General features: G+C 39.5%; 2 protein-coding genes across 3 annotated transcripts; both read right to left on the reverse strand.

Annotated features, from left to right (window-relative positions):
* Positions 1–202: 202 nt before the first annotated feature.
* On the reverse strand, positions 203–2,996 carry LOC137587608 (C-C chemokine receptor type 9-like). Its single transcript, XM_068304137.1, has 3 exons — positions 2,909–2,996; positions 2,714–2,772; positions 203–1,423 (listed from the first exon to the last, which is right to left on the reverse strand). The coding sequence occupies exons 2-3, from the start codon at positions 2,765–2,767 to the stop codon at positions 377–379; spliced, it is 1,101 nt and encodes a 366-aa protein (XP_068160238.1). The 5' UTR covers positions 2,768–2,772; positions 2,909–2,996; the 3' UTR covers positions 203–376.
* A 2,464-nt stretch (positions 2,997–5,460) lies between these two features.
* lztfl1 (leucine zipper transcription factor-like 1) lies at positions 5,461–10,789 on the reverse strand. Of its 2 annotated transcripts, none has more exons than XM_068304042.1 (10): positions 10,514–10,789; positions 10,074–10,198; positions 9,751–9,945; positions 7,703–7,760; positions 7,358–7,429; positions 7,190–7,255; positions 7,020–7,097; positions 6,583–6,741; positions 6,369–6,472; positions 5,461–6,285 (listed from the first exon to the last, which is right to left on the reverse strand). In XM_068304042.1, the coding sequence occupies exons 1-10, from the start codon at positions 10,514–10,516 to the stop codon at positions 6,267–6,269; spliced, it is 879 nt and encodes a 292-aa protein (XP_068160143.1). In that variant the 5' UTR covers positions 10,517–10,789; the 3' UTR covers positions 5,461–6,266. The 2 variants fall into 2 exon arrangements, with proteins under 2 accessions (XP_068160143.1, XP_068160142.1); XM_068304041.1 differs by having other exon boundaries at positions 5,462–6,285; positions 6,583–6,759.
* Between the last annotated feature and the right edge of the window lie 2,043 nt (positions 10,790–12,832).

Raw genomic sequence — 12,832 nt, forward strand, 5'->3', positions numbered from 1 at the left:
TGAGTTTCCACCACCTCAGGTACGTTAGACCAGAAAACCACTGAAACACTTTCCCATGTGCATTTATAGCAGGCCCGAAGATCACTTTCATCATCAGTTCTGCAGAAAGCATTTGGAAACTTCTTCTGTTACTTCTTTAGTGGCGACAGTTTAGCAATGAAGAAGAAAACTGCAGAACGCTTTGGATTATTAACATTTTTAATAGTTGGTTTGTTCGCTTTGCAAAAACACTTCTTTAATTATTTTTTAAAGCAGCAAACAAGGAATAAACAACAAAAAAACACAATATTTACAGTAATATACAGTTTTTACAGCCTTCTCTGAAACATTTGAGTCAACGGGGATCGTGTCTCGGAAAGGGGAATTTAGGATGCATCTACAAGGACAGGGCAGGGGTCGTCTCTGTTTCTGACATCACCGAGGGGCGTTTGTGTACCGCCGGTATTTTATTGAGCCCTCCTTTCCCCAGACCACCAGCGCACATCTTCACGATCCTCAGGAGGTCTTGGCGGAAGCGAACGCCAATGAAGACGTAGAGGAACGGGTTCAGGCAGGCGTGAGTGTACGCCAGGCCTTTGGAGACCTGCTGGGCCACGTCGAAAGCGATCACGGTGTCGCACTGCATGGACGTGGCGTTAGCGGCCTGCGTGGCCTGCGCTATCAACATGGTATTGAAGGGAAGCTGAGAAAGAATAAACACAAACACGACGGCGAAGATGACACGTAACGCTTTGTGCTTTTCAAAGCTCCTGGCCTGGAGAAGAGTGCGAATGATGACGGAATAGCAAAAGATCATGATTAGTAAAGGGAAACAGAAACCCATGCAGATCTGCAAGGACAGAACCAGGATTTTTGTCTGGTTGTTTTCATTGTTCCAGTAGACCAGAGAACAAGTGGAATGACCTTTTGAGTCAGTCTTCACCCCGGCGAAGATGAATTCAGGGAGGGCCAGGAGAGCTGAGAGGAACCACACACCCAGACAGGCCAGTTTGCTGTAGAACAGCCTCTTTTTCTTCAAGTTCTGGGCTTTGGTGACTTGAACAATCGCGATGTAGCGGTCCACGCTAATACAGGTGAGCAGGAGCATGCTGCTGAAGAAGTTGATTTTATAAATGGCCGACACCATTTTGCAGAAACGGACGCCGAAGTCCCAGCCTTTGGTGGCCTCGACGGCCCAGAAGGGCAGCATGCACAGGAACAGGAGGTCGGCGATAGCCAGGTTCAGCAGGTACACGTCCGTCATGGTTTTCAGACGGTTACGCACGGTGGAGTAGATCCCCACCACCAACAGGTTGCCCACGGCGCCCAGGATGAAAATGATCCAGTAGAGGGGCGGTTCGTACCTGCCCCTAAAAGCCCTGACCCAGGTTTTGTTGCACATGCCTGAGTTTAAAATGGGCTCTTCATCATCATCCCAGTAGTCCTGCAATCAAAAGAAAAGAATTGTGTGGTTTTAAAGGTTATGTGTGATGCATTCACCTCCCTTTATTCCCCTTCATCAGTCTATTATTTCCTGTAATAAATTATTTTGCTTTGGTTGTTTTTGTTCTTCCTATCCAAACATTAGGGTTTCATCTTCTAGCACAAACTAAAGCCCCGGGGGCTAAACGTGGCCCGTCTGATCATTCTATGTGGCCGGCGGGAGCATTAAGGATCAGCATGTCTAAAAATAAATAGTTCAAAAGTGTGCTTTAACTAAAAACTACATTTCCCACAACACAGTAATCAAACTCATTTTGAGTAAAGTTAATGTTCTAACTTGTGTTTGATGTTATTTTTCTTGATTCACTTGAATTGTTTGATCCTTGATTGATGGAATTTTTGTGGGTTTCATAACCTGACAAATTAAAAGTATTTATGTTACAACAGAGCAACAAGCGAACATATTTTTTATATGTAACTTTAATGTTTGTAACTTGAATAAGTAATAAATTCAGAGTTATGTAACATTGAGGAGTAGTTACATTTATGTTACATTACACTGAGTTACATTAAGTTACATTTATACGTTACATCTGGCTCTTTGAGGACAGCCATTATGCTGATGTGGCTCTCGGTGGAAATGAGTTAGACCCCCCTGTCTTATAGCACCCTGGTGGGGGTGCAGCAACAGTACATGACATCAATGCGGCCCCCGTGACGTACAAGCCAACCAGAGTGTGTAAACGCTGCTGTCAGGTGCAGGTGTTGTGTCTGTGCAGGAGAAACCACACCACTTCACAACTTCCTGCTGCTCCCCAAAGCCAGAGAAGAGGGGTTAAACAGTCCTGGGGGGGTGGGGGTGGGGGGCTGCAGTGAGGGGCCCCCACAGCGACGCTCACTACCTCGAGATGCAACGAGTTTAGATGTAGGGCACAGATAAACAAGTGGATGCTTATGTTTTCAAATGCAGTGGAACAGTTGATGCTGATAAGGACTTGAATGTCAGTTTTCAGTTTGCTCAAGATTTCAACTTTAGATAAACCTCCTGTGGGTTGAATCAACAAAGATCCATGCTATAGACAAAAGGAGAGTCATGTGATGTCCCTTTGTTCAACTTTTACCTGACTGTATTCTTTAAAATCACGCTTGAAAGACCAGAACATTAAACATGCACAGAAATTGGGTTTTTTCCCATCAATTGTTTGCTTGTTCTATTCATTCTAACATTCTCAGTCATTCTGAATCGACTACGTTACTCTTTACTACTGAAGATTTTCAAGTCAGTACTTACATCTCCAGAGTAATCCATAGTCGTGGACATAAAGGCTGTAAATGTCTCCTCCATGTTATCTACAAAGAACCAGCGGGTATCAATGTAAGACATGATTCAAGCAACAAATCCAACACAGAAATCTTTTAAATTTGAATATAAATAAATAATTTTTATTATGATTTTCATTTTGCATTAGTGATACAAATCACTTACCGGCTACCTGAAGAGATGTAGAGACTGTCCTCTGGGTTGTAGTTTGTTTTCTTGGTCTGGGGAGTACACCTGATCGCTTTAACTACCAGACTCATCTTCACTTGCTTTTATGGGTTCCCTTTAACCACAGGATCACGTGCTGATGCGACATACCTCATTCTATCTCTGTCTCAACTGAGGCATAAGCGCCGAACACAATCCTCCCCGTATATTTCTTTCCCTAAATACAGATCTAGCAAAAAAAAAAGAAAAAAGATATTTAGACAGCGACATGGTGGCCAGTTTTATATGGAAACCTCAACTTGGAGACTGGACTCACCGACCCGTGGCTCTCAGGCTGGAACCCAAACAATGCACCCACATTCCTTCTACAGTTGATTGAGTTTTATCAAGTTGAAAGCCATTTTTTGATGAGTTTTGTGTACACAGGTGGAGCGTTTCACCCTAGAGATGACCGACAAATGAAACTAGAAACCAGCGAGGTGTGATTTAAGAGTAAAAATGGAAGAGGTAGCTCAGTTCTAAGATGTTGTGAGCCCTCATTGTTTCATAGTATAAGCCAGTGTGCTTTGAAAATGCATCCAAGCAACCCTCATTCTTCCATAAGTCATGTCCTCTGGATGAATGATTGTGTCAACAATGTGAAGGAAATCTGTTCAGTTTTCTGTCAAATAAAGGGTGATGATGAGTGGCTTGAACTTTTAAGATCAGCATCTCTTTTTTACTAAAATTTAAGATTTTGTTGGAATTTTTGGAAAATCAGCAGTTTTGTCCATATTCAACCAGATAAGATGATTTTCTGAGCCAGATCAGGAAGTGTGGGAAGGATTTTAAATGATTCCTTAAAAATAATTTCATTCGGTTTCAGGCTTGGTGTGTTCCCTCCATCTCCAGAGCTTCTGTTAAGCTAAGCTAACAAGTGGTTGTCTAGTTAGGAAAGGTAAAATTATTTAGTAGAAAGAATTAAAGATTGCACTTTTAAAAATTCTTCATCTGCACATGCAAAAAAGAGGAAAATGAATCTCTGTGTTTGCAATTGTGCAAAAAAAAAAAAAAAAAAGGAGTAAAAATTACATTTTCTAAGCGTGGTTCAAAACCTGACAACAGAAAATGCCACACTTACACAAACAGCTTTGTTTGTGACCCAAAACCCAGAGATAACATAGTTTGAAATCTTTATCAGTCATTTGTATCGCAAGTATTGCAAAAAAGTTTCATAGTTGTGTTGATCTGTGAAAGATCTCAGTGACGGAACGGCCTTCTGTCGTCTCACAGATTCATTCCCCGCTCTGATACAACTTTTTCAATCTTAGTGTATCGAGAACCGAGGGGCCCCATCAGCTCTTCAGGCTTTCACCAAACGCTGGTTGTGTTTCTTGGTTTTGATCACAATGAGGAAGAGGGTCACGGCTTCATCATGACCGGAATAGAATTTCCCTTCTGGGAACACGTTGTTGATCAAAGTGTCAGACAGAAAAGTTTTGCTTAAAGTCCAGTTTATGGATGGTTGTCTTTTCTTATCTGTCTATCTGTAATCGTATAGGTAGTAACATGTAGGTTACGAATCATGGCCCACTCTCGCAGGTCAGAATGTGGATGTATGCGATTGAAATTACATAAAAACACGAGTTAAGATCACATCAGGTATGTATCAGATCATAAGTGATTAGGGACCAACACAGACGATTTCTTGGAATCTATAAGTAGATTGTGCGTACTGACACATTACGGCGTGTTTAACCTTCATAGTATGACTTTAATCAGACAAAATCAGCTGCATTTAAGGTGCAAAAAGGTCCGATTTTAACAACCTATCATTGTGGGTATCACCCTGCAGCTGGAAAGTACAATGTGAGCTTCATTGTTTCTTCAGTGCAGCTATCCCTAAAATCTGCTTGACAATTCTTGAGAAAAAACGTAAACAGAAGGTTCGAGTTGCCCTGGAACTGAGAAAACCCCTTTGATGGCTTCTTGGCGAACAGGAAGTCGATGTGAATGGGTGCACCTGCTAGACTAACAGATGCCCCATATTGTGAGAAAACGCTTCTTTCAACAGAGCGAGAATTTGACGGTGAGAGAAACTCGTCGTCACCACTTCCTGTGTCGCTGCTGGCTGTGATTTATTCTATGCACGGATACACAACTGCTGGGTATTTGCATCCTATAAGAAATTACCAGCATCAGTGTTCTCACGGCAGCTACCCGTCAGCCTCTGCTCGGCTTGATAAAAGAAATACAAATACAATCACAAAGATTTGCCATCTTGTTTTCTGATTTTGATATGGATTATTAATAACTAAACTTTAACACGGTTAGCATTTTTATCACTTGAAATCTGAATTTTTTTTACACTATGATTTTAATTACTATTATTACTTCTAATCATCTTTTTTTCTGCACCTTTAGGACAAAAACGTTCTTTGAGGAACACGTGCATCACGCAAAACCAACATGAGTTTAAATCAGTACAAACTGTGGCTTGAGGAGTTTCAGAAAGGAGAACAAAGGGTTGATGGTTGAATGACTGGCAACTGCTTTGCAACTATCTTATATCTATTTTATTTACAAGCCAAGATGCATCTACATAATCTGTCTTTCTTCACATTCTCATCATGTTTACTCATCTATGACAAGGTGGAAAGTCTTCACCGATCACCAGATCATGTTCACCCTGCATGCTGGACTTTAAACAACATAAATGTTCACGTATATTTGGTCACATCTTTTATTTCCCCGTAATTTGCACGTTACAAACAAATGCACATCTAATGCCATATATGCGTATCATACTCTACAAGAGCATTGCTTCATGAACATCATGTATATACTGTAATTACTTATTGTATTTATTTAACTTACACCTTAAGCAATGTCGGAAGAGAAACCACACGCCTGCCCTTTATATGGAAATCATTTGAGATCATTATGTATGTCACTCCATATCTGAGAGGAGGAAGAAGATCAGCAATATGTTAATGATCAGTTACCTAAAACCACCAGACAGACGTGACGTCAAAGCCTTGGGCAGACGGCGTGCATCTATCCAGTCGAGTAAATGTAAAGGCCTCTTCAAAAAGGGAAATGATAATAATTGCATAGAGCGCTGAGGAAGAAACGAAGCACAGCTGAAGACAGTGTTCAGTTGTGTGGCTCCCAAACTCCCTGCGCCTACGTTTTGACTAAGCTAATAACTAAACATAGGAGTGTAAAGATCGTGTTAAGATGTCCTTGTGGAGCTGCTTTTTCATCTCTGCTGTTTTTCCAGTAGTGAGAGTGATGGTTTCTCGCCCAAACCAAAGCCATATGTTTTCCTGTTTCCACCTCTGGACACCTGTTCATCCGGTGGTTGGGGTAGAAATCATTCGTCGGGCTCATACCTGAAACAGCACGTATCGGAAATGAAATCCATTCCTTTGTGAAAAAAAGCTGTTTTCTAGCGTTGAACGGTTTTTCTCCTCACCTCTGCAGCCGTTTTCTAATTTCTTTGATCTGCTCGTTCTTCTTGGTGAGGATCTCCTTCATGTTGCGGTAGGCCGTGGTCTGCTGGAATTTCTTCTCCAGCTCCTGCAGAAAAAAGAAGTGAAGGCGAGCCAGCGAATGCACTGATATCAAGTGATTCATTAACCCAACAACAACCGGGAGGTTGTAGGTTCAGACTGAATACAGGGACGCACCTTCTCTGCCAAGGCCAGCTGCTCCTGAACTCGTAGAAGCTCGTGTTTGGAAGAGATCAGATTCTCCTGCAGATCCTTCTGTGAGGCAGCTTTATCGTTGAGCGACCTTTCGTAGTCCTCCCTCAGGGCTGCCACCGTGTCCTCCAGACTGCTGACCTCCTGGGAGTGAGCAGCCATCTTGAAGGAGGAAGAAACAGCATAGATGTTCAAATGAAATTAATTTAATAGCCATTGTCGTCACACTCTACAGTCCAGACAAAAGCAACACTCGTCTGAAGGATACATACCGTTTGAGGTCCACATAGGTTAGCATAGCAAATCAAGTCACAGCAAATGTTCAGATGGAAAATAATAAAAATAATAAAAAGTAAAAATTTGCAATGTGGAAATCAAACGTAAATTGTCACAAATAAATCTGATGTCTGTCTAAGCATTACCTGATGTTCACTGTGGTCCTTTTGAAGGGTTTTTAGGGCCCGCTCTGCTTTGGTTTTCTCATCGAGTGCACTCAGAGCCTAAGAGAATCAATCGGAGGACACAGTTAACCACAATTAATATACATGTGTGCTGTGTTGTTTTTTTTTAAATGCATGGCTGATTGTAATACCTGGCATTCTAACGTCCGAAGCCTGGCTTTCAGTTTATCATTTTCCTCCTGTAGTCTGGCTATTTCCTAAAGAAATATTGAGACAGGTGTGAGAGACTGCTTAGATAAACACAGAAACCTTTTCTGTAATCAGTCGCTGTTTGAACTTTATGCTACATATGTCTTCACCTTGTTGAGAAGTTCAGACACTCCACCTTCATTCAGCGGCGCTAGCTTGGGTTTGCTTGTTTCCTGGAGTGTCTGGGAACAAAGTTAATACTTCACAACTAAAACATTGGCAGCACCATTCACTGTCTAAAACTGAAAAATGATGTAGCTGTAAAAACAAGACTTTTATAAATACAGTCTATATCTCCAGCCAGGTGTGAATAGCAAAAGCCATGAAAGATCAGAGTGTTGTATTACAAAGCTGATTTGCTTTCCTTTAACCATGCATCATGAATCATGGGTAATGGTCACTCTGATGATATTATTTGAAGATCTAAATGTGACAGAGCTGCACATTTTACTCACCTTACCAGCGGTTTTAAAGTCAGTATTCTCAAATTCAGCCACTTGTTCCAGCAGCTCCCTAAAATACCAAAGAAGCAAAGGAGAGGAGAAAACAGATTTTTAAAAAAACATTTTATAAAATATATTTTTGTTTTTAGAATAGATTAAACTTTTCTGTGCAAATTTGTATAAAAATGTAATCCAGGAATAAAGCCAAACTTTCCTAGTCCACCCTGCTGATGTTGATGTTTTGTGGTGTTCTGATACCGTTGTGTGTTTTAGCACTTCTGATGTAAGCCATGTGGTAAACAAAGAAAGTGCTCTGAAATGCTCAAATGTGGTTTTCAAAAAGCAGCTGAACACACGTAGATGTGGGGCGCGCCTCTTATTTTAGACACTGCATAGGTCACGTAGGGCCCCTGCAGAAAAGAGGTACACCCATATCGAGCAGAAAACAAGTCCAAAAACAAGCTAAAGAGGTGAAAGGTAAAAAGGTGATACTACACGATGTTCACCTCGATACCGAGCAGCAGTATTAACAATTGTGTGCGTGTACCGTGGAGCTTCACAATGACCGGCCAGAGCTTTATCTATTTGATGACCTTTCCCTCAGATACTGAATATCAATGGCACAAAAAGAACAGAATGACATGTGTTGGAATTTAGTTTTGCATCTCAATGTCAAACCTGAAAATGTTGAACAACCGCCACTCAGATTTTTTTTCATTTGAGAACAAATTTCCAGAGAAGAACGGAACTCTGTTGATTTATTTTTGATGCATACAAATTCCTCAGTGTTTTACGAGCAGACTGTAGTTGTGAAATGTCAGACTACATTCTGATAACAGCTGCATTAGATTTATTTTATTACTGGTATCAGATATCACATTGTTCTTTTTCCAGGCTTGTAATACTGTGTGAAGTAGTAACTTTGATTAGTAACACCAATAAGCGGGAACTATTGTTTAATTCTGTTTTACTGTAAGGATTACGTTTTGACACACAACACTCTGTGACTCGCATCAAACAAACTGCTGATTGTGGGAAAAAAGTTAACATTAACTCTCTAATCTTACAAGAAGAAGAAACGGTGGTAATATGTAGAATTTAAATTGAAAATGTATTTTTATCAAAAAGTAAAAGATTTAATTACCCAACTTTGCCCTTTTTGCTTAAAAGCAGTGCAGAAACATTAGAAAGTTGTGAGACCTTCCAAAATCAGAGTTTTATTTAAATAAATCCTTGTTAATACAAAGTCTGCCTATCAACAGTTTTTTTTCTTGAAAATCATTTATCTCTGCTAATGATCCAAAGAAGCTGGGACACTGACTCTTGGGTGGAAAATTGATTTAACGATTTTAGATTATAGCTTTTAACAGTTTAGATGCATTAAAATTCATTGTTCCACTCATCTCCATTGTCTTTGGGCTTTTTGGCAGATGTCATTGAATGAGATTTTGTTGTAATTTGTAAACTGACCTACAAATTTGGTGGAAGTGACAGCAAGTTGCGATTTTTGGGGTTATTGAACGTCACTGCAAGAAGAAAACCATAGTCATGCTTGAACAATGTTAAATTGATACAAGGCATGCACATGGCTCTGCAGTGACCTTATTGCCTGGCACACATACTGCAACAGTAACTGTAAGAGATCAAAACCCAAACAGCGCTGGGGAGGAAATATGATTTTGTCACAAACATAAAACTCTATTGTGTGCGTAGAAGCCTTGCTGATTCCTGACTTTGTTGTAGCCCTCTGTTTGACCTTGAACTGCCAAATCTTTTTCAATCTTTGAAATTTGAAAATGTTCTTGCTGTTAATCTTAAATGGATTAGTGTCCTTCAATCAGAGCACCAAGATGTGATTTTTACACTCGTACGAGATCAAGCTCCAGCTGCAAGAACAAAATAACAATTTGTGTGAACTACATAGAACTTTGGGGGCGCTCTATCCTCTGGAATATCTTAATGAGAACATTTTGTACATTTTGTACCTGACTTTGCAACCTTTTAGTTTTCAGTCTAATAATTTATGAACAGGAAATCTGAATCTGAATCCCACTCCTCACCTGTTCTCCAGCTCTGAGATGTCACTCTGAAGTCGAAGGTAATATTTCTCAGCTTGGGAGAAGAGCTGCCTGAGCAAAAGCACATTGGTATGGGCTGTGTTGATGAGCTCCATCTCCACCTCCCCACGAACCACAACCTGTAACCCATCCAGCATCTCCTTCACCTCGTCCACTGTGAACGTATCCTCCACCAGCCTTCAGAGACATGCATGCAAACACACATACAAATTATGAATCCATCTGAACTGAAAAGAACTAATTTATTAGTCTTAAGTAAGATTCACATGTATAAATTTTAAAAAAAAACCATAATGACAAATCACCTGCTGTCTTTGAGTTCTTCAAAGCATGAATCAATGGTCTTAAGTCTCAGGATCCTTTTTGAACGTGCAAATCGCATGTAATTAATGACTTCATTCTGATGATGTTCGTTAAACCCAAATTCAGCCTTCGTGAAGACAAGATGTGAAAACAAGTAAAAAAATTGTCAGCAAAACTGAACGTCAAACAGATAGAGAGAGAGAGAGAGAGAGAGAGGCAGGGAGATGCTGTAGTGAAAACAACAGCTAGCTTACAGGCTAAGTTCTGGAAGATTTCAGCTGCTAATATGTGACATGGCCTAGTCACACTTAGTCTGTCATATGTGACGTGCTAACTACGAGGATGCTTGCTAACTTGTCGTCTTCAAATAAAAAAAGATTGTTATAGAAGTAACATCTCAAATCAAAGCGGTTTTAAATAGTAAATGACACCAGCTACTTACCATGGTGGCTGTGGAGCTAGCGTTAATGCCACTAAGTTAGCTAGCCGGATGACTAAATAAACACTAAAAGAAAAAATTTAGGCCACGCAGCGAACGGACTAGAAGATGAAGTCACCAAACTTGCTGGCGTCGATGGCTGAAGTGAATTTCCGTACTTTTAAATTAATTTTGGTCAATGTGCTAAACGGGTTTATATCATAGCTTTAAGATTATCTGACAGACTGGCTAGCCTAGCAATCAAGCTAGTGTTTGCCTTGCGAATGCCGTGGTAACGGAGAATAGCGTCATTGCCTTGGTTACTAGAGGTGCGTTCATGGCGCTACGTAAATTATGTTGCGAGCGATGGTCGTCAATACTAAAATATGGGATATACTGAATAGCATTAACGCAGTAGTGTAGTTTTTATAAACAGATTCCAAATACAGAAATAATTGCATATAATTGTTGTTATAACCTCTGAAAATGCACAATTCTTTTTTTTGCCGAAATCCCCTCCAAACTGACCAATATTCTATCCAAATATTTAAAGCATTTGGACTACAGTTGTTGATTCTGTTCTATCGGATTTTACAAGCGTTTTAAGATTCAGGTTGCAGGAACTTAACAGTAATGTAGACCTATTTCAATTATAACATGCAGCTTGATTGTGTCAGTAAATGTAAAGTTAGGCTTTGAGGTATATTATGCAGCAGATGGCGGCATAGATTTTGAACAAAAGTGATAAAACCGAAAATCCTGAGAATTTTCAGGCATGTTGCAAACAAGAAGGAGAGTACAGAATCTGATGTGTGAAGCATATGGCACCTCTGCACTCATCTGTCTCCTTTTCTTTAGTGCAGTAGGTGTCTTTTATGTGTCAGTGACAAACTCAGCTGCGGGTTCATGTGCTCATAGACACAGAGTGGATGCTGGAAGTCAATGGTTCAATTAAAACTTTATGCTTAGCATTCAGGTTATGGAGAGTTACATAGAGTAAAAGAATGTAGTATTATGAATTCAACAATTCGGAAATGGAGCTGGATTTTTTTTTGTAAAACTCAGGAAAAGATATGTACTTTTAATTAAAATAACTCAAGAGTTGCTTTTAATATTGGGCTGGCAATCAATTTGTAAGATCTTGTTGTTTTTTTCCTGTAGATTTACTTAGGGCAGTAAGGCACCCACCCATCAATACACCAGTGAGGAAAAACTAATTCTACTTCATGTGATCCAAATAAAACTTTTATAAAAATTCTTTTGAACTATCCGATTTTTTCAGCCACTGAGGCCTAATAAAGGACTATCCATTTTGTTAGGGAAGTTCCAATAAAAAAAGAGATTTTTCCCCCCCCTCATGTCTCTCTAACTGTAATTAAGTTAAACTAAGGGGCAGCACATGGTTGGTCACCTAATCAGATGCCTCATAACGTGACCACTCTGTGCTGCTACACTCAAAATCTCTGCAACATCAGTCAGTAACACAGGCCAGGATGTTTCCCCTTTACCTTCAATCGCGGTGAGTCACTTACAATTTAACACAAGGACTAAACACCCATAGACTTAAATCATAATATGAAAGTTTACATGTAAGAGATCATTCTTTAAAGTTTTTGTGGGAGTTCCTCACTGTATGTTCGTGCTGCCATTCTACAGTGATCAGTTAGTGCATGGCATTTACACTGAATCTGATTCTAGAATTTCAGCTCTTGTGGCAGAACCAACATTGTCTGCAGCTGGTCTAGAAACTACTTTAGTAAACCGGAAATTAAATTACACTGTATTATCATAATATGACCTTTTGCAAGACCAAATCACAGAACACAAATATATAATATTCACTTAAGAAAAGCATTACATTAAATCACTGTGGACTTAAATACAAACAAGCAGCTGACTGATTCATGTGTTGCACTGAAAAGAAATGTAAAAATGTAATTATTTATATGCATTTACTAGGAGATGTGTGTTTATTTTGTTGCGAGACAGGAGAGTCTCATTTAACAGAATCAATCATTTGTTTATTCACTTTAAATGGTGAACACCTTGAGATTGGAAATAATTGAATAATTTGACAGCAATTAGTTTTTTTGTTTTGTTTTTTAGCCAGCAGACTTTAAAATATTTAAAACAGAACAAATAAAATATACAGTATATTACTTGAGGAACTGTTAACTCTTCTTTCCGCTTTATATTTGGTACCAAGTAATAAAAAAAACTCTGCGGGCAAATGCAAATACAGAATTATTATCGACATTTAATCAAATGAATGTGGTATATTCAATGTATTAACATATGCTATAAAACTGTTATCTAAAAAATAACGGAAGTTGAAATCCCGCT

The sequence above is a fragment of the Antennarius striatus genome, chromosome 20 (genome assembly GCF_040054535.1).
Source record: "Antennarius striatus isolate MH-2024 chromosome 20, ASM4005453v1, whole genome shotgun sequence".
Classification (NCBI taxonomy): domain Eukaryota; kingdom Metazoa; phylum Chordata; class Actinopteri; order Lophiiformes; family Antennariidae; genus Antennarius; species Antennarius striatus.

Excerpts from the sequence above, each read along its gene's own strand:
- LOC137587608 (XM_068304137.1), bottom strand. The coding sequence starts at position 2,767 with ATGGAGGAGACATTTACAGCCTTTATGTCCACGACTATGGATTACTCT. Across the intron at positions 1,424-2,713 it reads CTATGGATTACTCTGGAGAT|GACTACTGGGATGATGATGA; the intron begins GTAAGTACTGAC and ends TTTTGATTGCAG.
- lztfl1 (XM_068304041.1), bottom strand. Across the intron at positions 7,098-7,189 it reads TTCGGACGTTAGAATGCCAG|GCTCTGAGTGCACTCGATGA; the intron begins GTATTACAATCA and ends TGATTCTCTTAG. Across the intron at positions 6,473-6,582 it reads AGCTGGCCTTGGCAGAGAAG|GAGCTGGAGAAGAAATTCCA; the intron begins GTGCGTCCCTGT and ends TTTTTTCTGCAG.